This window comes from Phodopus roborovskii, unplaced genomic scaffold (genome assembly GCF_943737965.1).
Source record: "Phodopus roborovskii unplaced genomic scaffold, PHOROB, whole genome shotgun sequence".
NCBI lineage: Eukaryota > Metazoa > Chordata > Mammalia > Rodentia > Cricetidae > Phodopus > Phodopus roborovskii.
The window spans coordinates 11,428,260-11,441,686 of NW_026126448.1; the positions used below are offsets into that span (position 1 = coordinate 11,428,260).

The window sequence follows — 13,427 nt, forward strand, 5'->3', positions numbered from 1 at the left end:
GGGCTACAGAGTGAGACCCTGTCTCAAAACAAAACAAAAATAAGTAAGTAAACATTTGGGAGGTTGAGACAGAGAATTGACATGAGTTGCAGGCCAGCTTGGGTTAAATAAGACCCTTTTTCAAAACAAAAACAAAAAAATATCCCACCTAGGTGAATAAGTAATATTTTTAAAAAGGCAGACCATGCCTAGAAGCAAGAGGATCAGGAGTTCAACACAGTCTTTATTACATAGTGAGTTCAAAGGACAACCTGTGCTAAATGAGACTGTGTTTCAAAGATGTAAAAGCAAAGCATCAGGGCTGGTGAGATGGCTCAGTGGGTAAAGGCATCTACTGCCAAACCCAATAACCAGAGTTTAATCCCTGGAACCCACATGGTGGAAATCAAGTACTGATTCCCACAAGTTGTCTTCTGACTTCCACATCCCCCCTGCTTGTGTGTGTGTGTGTGTGTGTGTGTGTGTGTTTGCGCGCGCACGTGTCTATTTTAAAAAATGAATTAGAACAACAACAGCAAAATTGCAGATAATCTGGATGTCTCTAGGGTAGCATTTGTTACCTTGGTGAATGTATCACCATTCTGGGTCCAGACATTAACTCAAAAACCACAGTTATTAGTCCTAAAAGCAGCAGTGTCTCCTTGGAACAGACACACATTAACCAGACTCATGAGACTGATATATCAAATCAGATGCCAATTCATTAATTTATAAGGGGAAGTGGGGCTTTGGAACAGACTGGATTTCTCTGTTTGTTGTTGAGTGCATTCTCTCCCAGTGGGCGGATTTACATGGGGAGCAGAATGGCTTTCAGAGAATTGTTAGGTGATCCAAAGCATAGTGAGATCAGGGATGAACTGGGTGGCTTCAAAGCATGATGTCTCCATCTCCCCGGTCTCTGGACCAGCATTTTTGTAGCCAGAGACAATCTTAATGGATAATGTTGGTGATTACCGCGTGGCAACTCTCCTTGGTCTCTGGCTTTCTCTGCTGCTCACACCCTTTTAACTAGCATCAATATTTTCTTAGCTATATTAATCATTTTGGTCTGGGGATATGGCTCAGGGATAGAGCCTTTGCCCAGCCTATATCAAGCCCTAGGTTCAATTCCTACCCCTGAAGAAAAATCATTTTATTTTTGAGACAGGGTTTCAATATGTTGCCCAATGCCCAAGTGATCCTCCTGTGGTTAGCTTCCTAAGTAGCTATGATTACAGGTGTGTGCCATTGTGGCCTCATTACACTGAAATCTTTAATCAGGCAATAGTCTAGATTGTCCCAGCAAGGGAATTGACACATCCTGGTGTTACAGCATTAAAAGTTGTGTTGGGATTACAGAATAAACCACCATACCTAGCCCTATATAGTCAGTTCTAGGCCAGCCTGGGCAACAGAATGAGATTTTGTTAAAAAAAAAAAAAAAAAAAAAAAAAAAAAAGGAAGAAAGAAAGAAAGAAAAGAAAGAAAGAAAGAAAGAAAATGAATAACCAAGTAAGCTCATTTTTCCAAACATAGATCCCCAATCTTCTATGAATTCTGTGCAACAAATTCTCCCTATAAAGTTATTGTTCTGCTTATATTGGTTTCTGCCATTGAAACCAAAGCCCCTGGCCAATACTGCAACCACCTCAGACAATAGCAAGCCTGAGAATGAGACACCAAAAGGCAGTCTAATCCCTCTGCACCAGAGCTGCAATCAAACTTGGAGCCTTTTCTGGGCCTGGCCTCTTGGTACAGCCCAGAACAGGGCACACAGTCTCAATAAAGTCTGGTTGGCTAGGTCACTCGGAAGTCAATGCATAAATATTGCCAGGAGTCATTTTAGGTGCAGGGATTACAAAGCAACTGAGAGCCAATTACTGCTTTCAAGGATGTCACACACACACCTTAGACACAACAAACGGAAAACAGTCACACACACCCCTGCCTTCTCACCCAACTCATGGGTCATCTCACACCTCCTATCCCCCCCCCCAAAACAAAGGGAAGTGTTTGTACTTCTTTCTGGCTTTAGTCTGTGAGGATGGCAACAGTGTAGAGTTTGGACTAGTTAGACAAAAAGGGTGGGAGGAAGAGAAAGATGGCAGACGACCAGACACCAGACCTTGATGCCAGGTGGAAGACTCTAGATGTATTGGCTGCTATCCCAAGTTCCCTGGACCTAAATCTCAGGCTGTACAGTAAGTTTCTTCCTTCTTCAAAGGTGGCCTGTGTACGATAACACAAAGGAATTACATAGCCATTATCTTGGCCAGGGATTCCAGGCAAAGCTTCAAATACCTTGATCCCACTGCTAGGAAGTGCAAAACAGGGACAAGAATGAAGTTACCACACCCCTAGACCCTAATTTCTAGAACAGCACTAGGAGAGTGCTGTGTACAGGATGACTATTGGGAGTTAGGGCAGTGAAGGGGGGGGGTCAAGTGTCCTCTGTGACCTGGAGGGGGCGTCTCATTACCCTCCCCGGGGCTAAACCGGCGCTGGTGCTTTTTGCATCCTCGCATATCCCTTCCCAAGATGCTCTTTTTAGTAAACAAATTCTCCCAGGCGACCCTATGAGGTTATGACCATCCCTTCATCTCACAGGTGAAAACCGAGGCTCAAAGAGGTTTTGTGCTGCAGGCTTCATAATCCGGACTCTTTCCTTGCTATTCAGGTTAGAATCACAGAGCTAAGAAATGGGCGATAACAGTTGTTGAAGAAGTCCGGGTTCAGTGCCCAGGGCCGCCAGGTGGCGCGGTAGAGGTGTTGTGTGTCCTCCCCCCACCCCTACTCCACCTCTGTCAAGGGTGGGACGCACCTGAACCCTTTGGGGCGCGCCCTGGGAAGTAGGCTAGCAGGGTGGGGCGGGGAGCAGCTCTAGTCCCTGATTCTGAGTAGGCGGAGAGAGCGGCTTTAGTTAGGTCTCCGGGACCACAGGAGCCTCTCTGAAGAGTCACGCCTCCACCAGGAGACTGCAGGGCTGCATCAGCTCTTCTGCTCTGCGCTCCCCAGCGTGCAATTTATTAGGGGGGCTTCAAGGAATAGAATAGAAGCGACCAGTGCAGCCAGGAGGTGGGGCAGGCCCCACCTGTCGCCAGCGGAGAGAGGGGCGGGAGGGGGAGGGGCTTGTCTCCTAGGGACCACCCCCCCTCCTGGTCCCCAAGCCCCGGGCACGCGACGAGATATAAAGCAGTCGGGAAACAATGCGCCTGCAGATCGCGCTCCCGCGTCGATCCCGGGAGCGTCCTGGCTGCCGTGTGCGAGCGAGGCGGGGGGAGCGCGCGCGGGGGGCACGCTCGTGAGTGCGGGGCGCGCGCTCGGTAGCGCGCATGTGTGTGTGTGCGGGCTGCCGGGCTTCCCCGAGCCGGCGGGGAGCCGCTCCGCTCCAGGTGGCGGGCGGCGGGAACGAGGTGAGGCTGCGGGTGGCCCCGGCGCGGATCCCCGGGGGACGGGCGGGCTGCAAGGCTGCAGGCTGCCTTCGAGACAGCGCGCCCCCGCCCGGCCCTGCAGTGCCCCGGGAGCTGCGCTCCGGGCGGTGCTGGCAAAGTTTGCTTTGAACTCGCTCCCCGCAGCTTGGTCGGCCCTCTACGAGCTGCCCCTGGTGTGCTGACCCTAGGCCAGGCTTCCCGGGACCAGGGGCCAGGGACCAGGCGGCAAGCCGGTGGGCCTGGGGAGGGACTAGAGCCCTGCAGCCGGCTGCGGCGAGGGACTCGGAGCCGCCTCTTCCCCGCACCGCAATCATCAACGTCTCCCCTTCCCTCCCGCAGGGAGCGGACATGGACTTCGACTCGTACCAGCACTATTTCTACGACTATGACTGCGGAGAGGATTTCTACCGCTCCACGGCGCCCAGCGAGGACATCTGGAAGAAATTCGAGCTGGTGCCGTCGCCCCCCACGTCGCCGCCCTGGGGCTCCGGTCCCGGCGCCGGGGACCCAGCCTCTGGGATTAGTCCCGGAGAGCCTTGGCCCGGAGGGGGTATCGGGGACGAGGTGGAATCTCGAGGCCATTCGAAAGCTTGGGGCAGGAATTATGCTTCCATCATCCGCCGTGACTGCATGTGGAGCGGCTTCTCTGCCCGGGAACGACTGGAGAGAGTAGTGAGCGATCGACTCACCCCAGGCGCACCCCGAGGGAACCCGCCCAAAGCTCCCGCCATCCCGGACTGCACTCCCAGTCTGGAAGCCAGTAACCCTGCGCCCGCCACCCCGTGTCAGCTGGGTGAGCCCAAAACTCAGGCCTGCTCTGGGTCCGAGAGCCCCAGCGACTCCGGTAAGGACCACCCCGGGCTAGCTAAGAGGGAGGCACCCCATGGGTGGCCAGAGCTCTACAGCTGTCTGAGGTCAAGCATTGGGTCTTAAACCTTCCTATTCACCTCCCCATTTTCTGACTGGAGCTGTCGGTGTAGCCCCCAGCTGTGTCTGTCTGGCACGTGGGTGTGTTGGTAAACAGTTTGGAGAAGTAGGGAGGGAGCCAGCGTCCCTCTGATGATGATTGGAGCCCCAGGGGACAGGGGCGACGTGGTGAGGGTTGGCGCTTCGAGAGGACAATGCTAGGGTTGGACTGTAGGGGATTTCTGTCCTTGGGAGGTTGAAAGGGTTCCCTTAAGAGTCGCTCCTAGCGTGAAGCTTTTTTGTTGCTGCCTCTTTCCCTGGGAAACTCACACTTTCCTAAGGGAGAAAAGACCGAGGAACCTTTTGTGCAGAACCAAAGCTCTCATCCTCTCAAAAACATCCATCTCCTGCCTGCTTTACTTTTAAGTTGCTAATTCTCTAATCTTATCCTGGTCCCTCACCAGTGACCTGTGAGACTGGTGGGAGAAGACTAAACCCTCTTCCAAACGGATGGGGAAACCGAGGCTTAGAGACAGGAAATCAGAAGCATGAGCCCCAGCCTCCCGCTGTCTAGCCAGCTTCTTTTCCCTACCCTCTACCCCAGTCCTCTGTTATTTGGAGGGTCTTCCTCGAAGCTTATTTGAAAAAAGCTCCACCATGCCTGTTGCTTTGGATTTAGCTAGTGTCCAAGCTGCCTCCCAGTACATCTGTGGGCTTCAGCTGTTCGTCTACATTCAACAAATGTTCAGTGATTCCTACTTTGTCCCATCTCTGGGAGAAGAGCTGGTGTTGAGGTGATGGTCATAGTGCCCCAGGCCTGCCTCCATCCTGATGAAGGGCAGACTTCCTGAGATCAGACCACCCAGCCTCTTAGCCCCTACTCATGAGAAACCCTGGAGAGGGTGCTGTGGCAGGTGCAGACAGAGGCTTTGGACACATTCACTAAGAAAAGTGCACAGTGAAAAGTCACTGCAGCGATAAAGAATAACTTAATGGATATTTGAGAAGGAACTGGCTGTGGAAGGTGTTGTACATTTATGGAGGAAATGAGTACAAAATTAAAATCACCTTTTCTTCGATGCATTGTGTTAAAGTCATTTTTAACCTGCAACAAGTGCTTGTGTCTGTCTAACTGCTCAAATGGGAATCTTGAGATCAAGAGACTAATGAAGAGTCACCTTTAGCCAGGGGAGTTACAGCAGAAAGGTCATCATTTTGTAATTTTGGAGTTCTTTATTTGCAGTCTGGACCGTCATAAAAGAGACAGGGAGCAAGTCTGATGTGGGCCTCCATTTCTTGTTTTGAAAATGAGGAGGAATGAACTTAGTTGTCCAGCTTGAGGACATCCCTTATCTGGTAGAATCCGATACTGCTTTCTGCAGAGGAGAATGGTGTCTTAAATGATACCTTCCTTAGAGGCAGCCTTCTGTGTGGTGAGATTTAACAATGAAAATTAAAGCTTTGGGATGTACACAAACTTGAATTATTTTCTGACCTGCCCTTTAACCTGAACCTGTTTGTGGGCTCCCTGGTTCACTCTCTGGCCACATGGCCTAGAACAAAATGCAACAGATTGCAAACAATGAGGGGGTGGGGTGGGGAGTGTGACTGACAGCACAGATTAGCCAATAGGGGTTAGGGGCTTGGGAAAACAGCATTCCAAACACTGCTTAGCCAGCCAATCACAGGCTTTGAGGCCAGGGGGCTGAATGGTCAGGTTTTATTAATGGAGAAATAATGCGATTGTCCACACAATGGAAACCTTCCTGACAAAGGGGCTCAAGCGTCCTGATATGCAAAAGAGGCAGAAAACGGGAGCTCGTCTGTTGCTGGCCAGAATGCTTTAAAGGTTGCCTTCTGTGTTGAGGACTACAAAATGTGAGGAACAGGAAGTCTTCCCCTAATTGCCTGGCCAGGTTGGGTTCATCTCACAAACCTTCCAGCTAGGGAACAGTACGGATACTTCTTGGTGTCTCTGAGTTCCTGGCATGTTGGTCCTTTTATCTGGGTCACTCTGCTGTTCCTTTTCTGTCCCTGGTGCAGCTTGTTGGGAAATGGTCGTGTTTTTGTACCTTTGTGAAGTTCCTGAGGCTCTTGTGACCTGTGATTATAAATCCAACCCTCTTCTGGTCCAGAGGTGGGGGTGGGGCAGATGACCTATAAATGATGGATGGCTTTAGAAACCCATTGAACCCGGGAACAAAATGCTCCTGAGGGAAGCCCTTCCCCTCCCCTCTGTGGCTGAAGAGAACCCCTTGTAGCCCTCCTCTGCATCTTCGGCTGAAAGGATGGTAGAATAGAGAGGTTGGGGAATAATAGGATTTATAACTTGTGAAAAGTAACAATTCCCAAGCGCAGGCTGTGCTGGGCAGGAACAAAGGGCAACTCTGCCCACAGACCCCTCATTTACAATTCTGATGGGGCATGAAAGAGCCCGAATGGGGAAGATCTTTATAGCTAAACTTTGTCCCAGGCCAGGAGCTCTTTCCCTCCCCTCAGTGGGGGAGGAGGGAGCTCTGCAGACTGGGAGCTGTTAGCTTGGGTCTGCCTTTTGTTCTTATCCAAGCCTTCTTGTACAGAAGGAAACTGGAGACTATTTTCCTTGTTTATTTCCCCCTTCACTCTGCCATTTCCCCAGCACAAATGAATTGGTGGCCTCTCGTGATATCTACATCGTGGCATGCCACCTACTCTCACAAGCCAGGACATTGAGAACTGAGGCTGTAGGGTGTGTGTATACATGTTGCTCATGGGGTGTGTTTCTTCTCTTCATATCTCTTCTTGGACAGAAGGCGAAGAAATTGACGTGGTGACAGTGGAGAAGAGACGATCTCTGGATATCCGTAAGCCAGTGACCATCACAGTGCGAGCAGACCCTCTGGACCCCTGTATGAAACATTTCCACATCTCTATCCACCAACAACAGCATAACTATGCTGCCCGCTTTCCCCCAGAAAGTTGCTCTCAGGAGGAGGCTCCAGAGAGGGGTCCCCAGGAAGAGGCTACAGAGATAGAAGCTCCCAAGGAGAAACAGGAGGAGGAGGAAGAGGAAGAGATTGTAAGTCCCCCACTTGTAGAAAGCGAGGCTCCCCAGTCCTGCCACCCCAAACCTGTCAGTTCTGATACTGAGGACGTGACCAAGAGGAAGAACCATAACTTCTTGGAACGAAAAAGGAGGAATGACCTCCGTTCGCGGTTCCTGGCCCTGCGGGACCAGGTGCCCACCCTGGCCAGCTGTTCTAAGGCTCCCAAAGTCGTGATCCTAAGCAAAGCCTTAGAGTACTTGCAAGCTCTGGTGGGAGCTGAAAAGAAGATGGCTACAGAGAAACGGCAGCTCCGGTGTCGGCAGCAGCAACTGCAGAAAAGAATCGCGTACCTCAGTGGCTACTAACCGACCAAAAAGCCTGACTTCTTTCTCTCTCTCTCTCTAACACACACACACACACACACACACACACACACACACACACACACGTTTATTTTTTAACCTCTCTCTCCCTTTTAGTAATTTGCACATTTTGGTTACAGCCGGGCAGTCTGGACAGTAGATCCCAGAATGCATTGCAGCCAGTGCACACACAATAAGGGCTTGCATTCTTGGAAACTTCGAAACCTAGCTCTCCCTCTTCCCTGACTCATGAGAGTGCTGTCTTCTCTGGCGCCTTTGGCTTCTCAGCAGGCAGCTGACTGAGGAGACTTTGGGTCTGCCTCACTCACTAGCACCAGAGAAAAGGCTGACAGATGCTATGCAACAGGTGGTGGACGATGTCAGGAGCTGCAGCCTGCATGAAATCTCACACTGTGCTAGAGCTTTAGGCTAGGAAAGGATGCTGCTCCCACTGGTGTCTCTGGGGATGAAGCAAGGACAGCTGGGCCTGGATATTGTCCCAAGGCTCTGTTTTCCAGGAGACAAGTGAGCTGTCCTGGGTGAAGACAAGCTCACAGACTTGATCAGCATGGACCATTACCTCACTGTCAGACACTTTACAGTAGCTGAGGAGTGGAAACCTTTAGGATATTAGGCCACACCCCTCCCTCCACTCTCAATGCTATGACTTTGAAAACATTTAAAGGGCTTGGCCTGTAGAGTCTTTGTCTCAGAGCTCTCTGGGCCTTCTCAGAGAAGGACCTGTCTATCCTTACAAGAGACTTTTTTGTTTCTTTCTGCCTTTGTTATGCAATGGGCACCACAGCACCCTTCTATACAGATCAGAAATATTTCTCCAGGATGTAGGAAAATGGGTCATGGGGAAGGCTTGGCATCCTGGCTCATGAACATGTTCCTTGCCTGGGTGTTTTGTGCAGGGCCATTTGAAGCCCAGCTTGGAACCTTCTCTCAAGGCAGATATAAGGCACCCCAGAAGGAAGTGCCTAACCACTTCCTCTTTCCCAACTGCCACTCAAGTCTGTCCTTGACTTTGTCTAAATTCTGCTGGAACAGTGCAAACCTGTCCTTCTCAAGCAGCTTCAAGGAGTTTGCAGGCTCTACAGCCATTCTGGTCCTTTCCCCTTGAATCTGGGCCATATAAGTACTCTGAGGAGTGCTGCTTGGATTCATCGGGTGCCCCAGAAGATACACTTACTTCCCTGTGGGTTGTCACGGTGCCTCTAGGAGTACTGCTCAGCCAACTACCATAGGTTTTGTTCCAGCTGTGTTCAGCAGCACCAGATGGAATCTAGGTACGGTCCTCAATAGGGAAAGTCACCCAAGCTAGCAGCGGTCCTGTGGGCATCCTCAGGCGATCCTAAGCTTTGCCTGAAAGAAGAGTCAACCTTCTCAGAACTCTGCCGAGGAAAGCAGATTCTTTCCTGCTGGCCCTGGGTTTGGAAGTAGGAGAACAGACAGATAGTAAATGCTACCTGTGGCTCTCAAAAACCAACTACCACTTCCAAATTTGCTGACCATGATGGCTTCACATTGCTTCCTGGCCTCAGAGAGTTCTAGAGGAAGCTTTGGAAATAGCTATTCTGCTTGCTGGGGCAGGACTTTCAGGCACCAAGGGACTCCTGGGACTATGTTGGGAGGACAAGCGGGGAACAGGCTACTGAAGACTCATCTGAATGACTTGTATTTTATAAGCTGCTGCTGGGTTATGTATTGCGGGAGTCTTTTTTTTTTTTTTTTTTAATACTGTATTTTTGTATGCTTTTTGCAAAGTGGTGTTAACGGTTTTTGTATAAGAAAAAACAAAACCTCCTGTTGCAAGGGTCTGGTTTATTTTGAAAGGCAAGTTTACCTGAAATTTTGTATTTAGTTGTAATCATTAATTGCTTGATTTTAAACTGTTGCCTTCTGGGACATCTTCTAATAAAAGATTTCTCAAAAATGTCAGAGTGGGGTTAGCATATGCCATCTGAGTCCTCCTGAACCAGAGAAAACTATTTCAGAGTATCCACAAGCAATCTGGGTGTCTGCATTTTTCTACCATGTTGCTAACCTGGTCATTCCACTCTGGGTCCCTGAATGCCCTTCCAGACATGTCTAAACAATGTCCTGTCAGCTCAGGGCTCAGTGAAAACAAAACTACTCTTGTGAATTGTGGAGAGCTGAACTGTATTTCAAGGCTTGAAATCCCAGCTCTACTATTCCTGTGACCTTTTTTCTTTTTTCTTTTTTTTTTTTTTTTTTTTTTTGCCTTTCTGGGTTCATGATGCCTTATCTACGAGGTAAGTGGAAATATTTCACTTTGCAGGTTTCAAGTGAAGTTGTAGATTTTTGAACTTCTTTCTAAGTTATGTAGCTTTAGCCTTTAATATTGGAACTATTCTTATAAAGTTCTTGTTTTATTTGGTTTATCATCTTTTTGTGTAAGAGGGTTGTTAATTATTTTATTCTGAGATAGGATCTGTCTCTCTACATAATCCTGGCAGTCCTGCAACTCACTATGTAAACCAGGCTGGCCTGGAATTCTCAAATTAAACTCTCAGATTAAAGGCATGAGCCATCATGCCCACCTTGTTTTTGGTCTTTTGAGACCCGGTCTTCTTATATAGCTTTGGTAAGCCTATGTAGACTAGGCTGGCCTTGAACTCAGAGTCTACCTGCACATCTCAGGTACTGGTACTAAAGGTGTGTGACACCATACCCAGTCTCTTAAGACCATTTGTAGGATGGTTTTATCTATCTATCTATCTATCTATCTATCTATCTATCTATCTATCTATCTATCTTCTCGAGACAGGGTTACTCTATGTAGCCCTGGCTGTTCTGTACTTTTCTCTGTAGACCAAGCTGGCCTCAAACTCAGAGATCTGCCTGCATCTGCCTCCCGAGTGCTGGGATCAAAGGTGTGCACCACCACTGCCTGGTTGTAGGATGGTTTTAAAAGTAATTCTCTGGGAATTTCTGGTGTAGTGATTTGTCTTTGTTTTTCTCTCTCAGTTAATGAAAGGAAAATTAAGGCTCTCCAGAGTTCTCCCATTAATTTGATGCAAATAAAAGGTGAGAGAATTTGTCAGTGGTCCTTCCTCCTGGGGACACTGCTCATTACCTCACGGTGTATTAAGGCAATCCCATTTTGCCAGGGCTACAAATGAAGATGATGAAGTTCTACAAGGAAACAGAGCTAAGCAAAACCAGCCATCTAGTAAAGGAGTACATTAGGATTTGAGTGGAGGCCAGCCTATCCCTAGAGCCAGTGGTCTTTACCATTACATGGTTATAATCAGCTTGTTTGATTAAAATGGGCTGTGCTGAGAAGTCATCAGCAATTCTACCATAACTTGCTTCTTGGAACTGCCTGTTTGGGGCCACTGTGCCTGGCCCTTTCTGGGATGAAGTGCAACAAATGTTCCAGGACCAGTCTGCCATACCACAGCATCTGTGGACTGGGTTGGATAATTTTACTCCAAAGATGCCCTCTAGGAAAAGAAAACAGTTGCTGTTCAAAATGCCATGAACGTCATGGTGAGAGAAGGCTGCTTGAGCCTCCACTAATCCTACCTTTCAGTTGGTGCATTATTGCCTGCCTGGTGCCTGGATGCCTGCGGAGCCAGAATAGGGTCAAGCAACTTCTAGAAGCTTCTCTTGGGTGCTTGGGACATAGTTCAGTAGTAGAGCACCTGCCTGGCATATGCAAAACCCTGAGTTCAATCTCAGGCAGCATCAAAATTGAACAGAAAACCTCCTAGCTCCTCAGATCTCCAAGGTGAGCAATGGCAGCAATAGCTTCCATATTGTGTTTTCTTGCCCAAACTCATATAGTAAAATCAAGTTTGCAAGCCTGATCTTTTATCAAGTGAACTTCCCATCTGACTGCCTCTCCCTCTGGACTGATTGCCCCTCTGTTACACACCTAGAACCTAAGAAGATATTTCAGAAAACTTTTCAATTTTTAAAGATTTATTTATTGTTTTTATTTTGTGTGAATGGCTGTTTGCCTACATGTATGTCTGCACCACTTTCAGGTCTGGGCCCACAAAGGCCAGAAGAGGGCTTCGAACACCCTGAAACTGGAGTCACAGACAGTTGTGAGCAGCCATGTGTGGTGCTGGGAACTGAACATGGGTCCTCTGGAAAAAGAGCACCCAGCATCTTAACTACTGAGCCATCTATCTCTCTCTCCAAGCCTCGGGATGGTTTATGAGAGAGACTGGGATTACTGGAACATGTTCCTTAGGTTTCTTTTTTTTTTTTCTTCTTGTCCTTTTGTTGTTGTTGTTGTTGTTATTTTGTGATAGGATCTCATTCAGCCAAGGCTGGTCTTGAATTAACTATGTAGTCAAGAATGATCTTGAACTCCTGACCTCCCTGCCTCCACCTCTAGAATGTTGGGGTTACAGGAGTTTCTTAAAACTCCTAATTGCTTCTTTATTTGTTTTGGTGTATTTGATGGTGCTAGAAATGGAACCCAGGGTACATTCTAAGTATATATATGCTCTTCTGAGGCCATTTGTCAAGAAACTGATTTGTAGGATGACTATCCCCCCTCCTCCCCCCCATACACACAATCCTTGGGCATCCCTAGACTGATTAGAACCCAGGGAAAAGATGACAAATGCTAGCTTCTTTGCAGATCTTCATCTTTACAGTAACCTAGAGAGAAGGGGGGAGTGGTGGCCCCATTTCACAGAAAAGCAAACTGGACAATTCTGAGGCGGTAAATCATCTAAACTCACACACAGTACCAGCTGGATCAAGCTTCAGCTCCTGAGTCAGACTGAGAAAAGTCCAGGGAATAAAGCCATCTCCTGGGGGCAGGGTGGGGGCCTGGGTGGGGATGGGGTGGGGGGTGTCTCTGGAATGTGAAGTATTTTAAGCTCCTTCCTAGCTCATTTCTTCAAACTCCTACCTCTGTCTTTGCATCTTTGCCCGAGAATAACTCTGAGTTTATTCCTGGATTTCAGAGAGCAGTTCCTACAAATTAGGTTTGCCTCTGAAAGGTATACCTGAAGGACTGCACACCTGTCTTGGCATGTGCACACATCAAAGGGTCATGGAAAAGCTACACTCAGCATAGTAAACAGGTCATCCTCTTTTGACAACAATAACAGACTGAGGTGCATGCCATGCATGTGTAACTCCTGCTCCAGTTGGCAGTTATAAGGGAACTGAGACACCTTTTACTGTCTTATTTGATCTGAAGTGGTCAAAGGTACACCTGAGATCCGGGTGTTCCAGGATGTTCACTTTAGAGGAGGAAAGAGATCAGGATGTCTGTAATGATCTGAAAGGTGACAGGCATGCTGGAGGTGTTTCTTTCTAAGGATTAGATAGCCAGAGATCATTGTGATTGAATGACTAGTGAGGGGAGAGCAAAGTATCTAAATGTGTCAGCTTTATGTTCCCTTACCCATGGACATTGCTATTGCAAATTCAGTGGGCGGCCGTTTGTTAATGTCTGTTTATTTAGAACTACTCTGCCAAAGGGATCAACTATATTAATGTTACCATTCTCTTGGCAAGGAAATGTAAATATGTTCTTAAAGTCTCTAATCAGGTGTGCTATTAAACGATTAGGCTCAGAGCCAGGGGTCTACTGGGAGCCTGGCAAATACTGGATTGCCTTTAAACTTGAGGAAAACAGAATAGTTAAGGGGTCACTCAGACTCAACAGTTGGGTCTGCATTTTTCTAGCTGTATGATTCTTGGCAAGTTACCTTGCCTGGCTC

The 13,427-nt window shown here is 48.3% G+C and overlaps 1 protein-coding gene across 4 annotated transcripts; it reads left to right on the forward strand.

Moving 5' to 3' along the window:
- The first annotated feature begins 2,898 nt into the window (after positions 1–2,898).
- On the forward strand, positions 2,899–8,831 carry Mycl (MYCL proto-oncogene, bHLH transcription factor). Of its 4 annotated transcripts, none has more exons than XM_051188708.1 (3): positions 2,899–3,054; positions 3,750–4,254; positions 7,106–8,831. In XM_051188708.1, exons 2-3 carry the CDS (start codon positions 3,759–3,761, stop codon positions 7,705–7,707), a joined length of 1,098 nt encoding a protein of 365 aa, XP_051044665.1. In that variant the 5' UTR covers positions 2,899–3,054; positions 3,750–3,758; the 3' UTR covers positions 7,708–8,831. The 4 variants fall into 4 exon arrangements, with proteins under 4 accessions (XP_051044665.1, XP_051044663.1, XP_051044664.1 ...); XM_051188706.1 differs by lacking the exon at positions 2,899–3,054 and adding an exon at positions 3,135–3,392 and having other exon boundaries at positions 7,109–8,831; XM_051188707.1 differs by lacking the exon at positions 2,899–3,054 and adding an exon at positions 3,135–3,239.
- Positions 8,832–13,427: the final 4,596 nt, after the last annotated feature.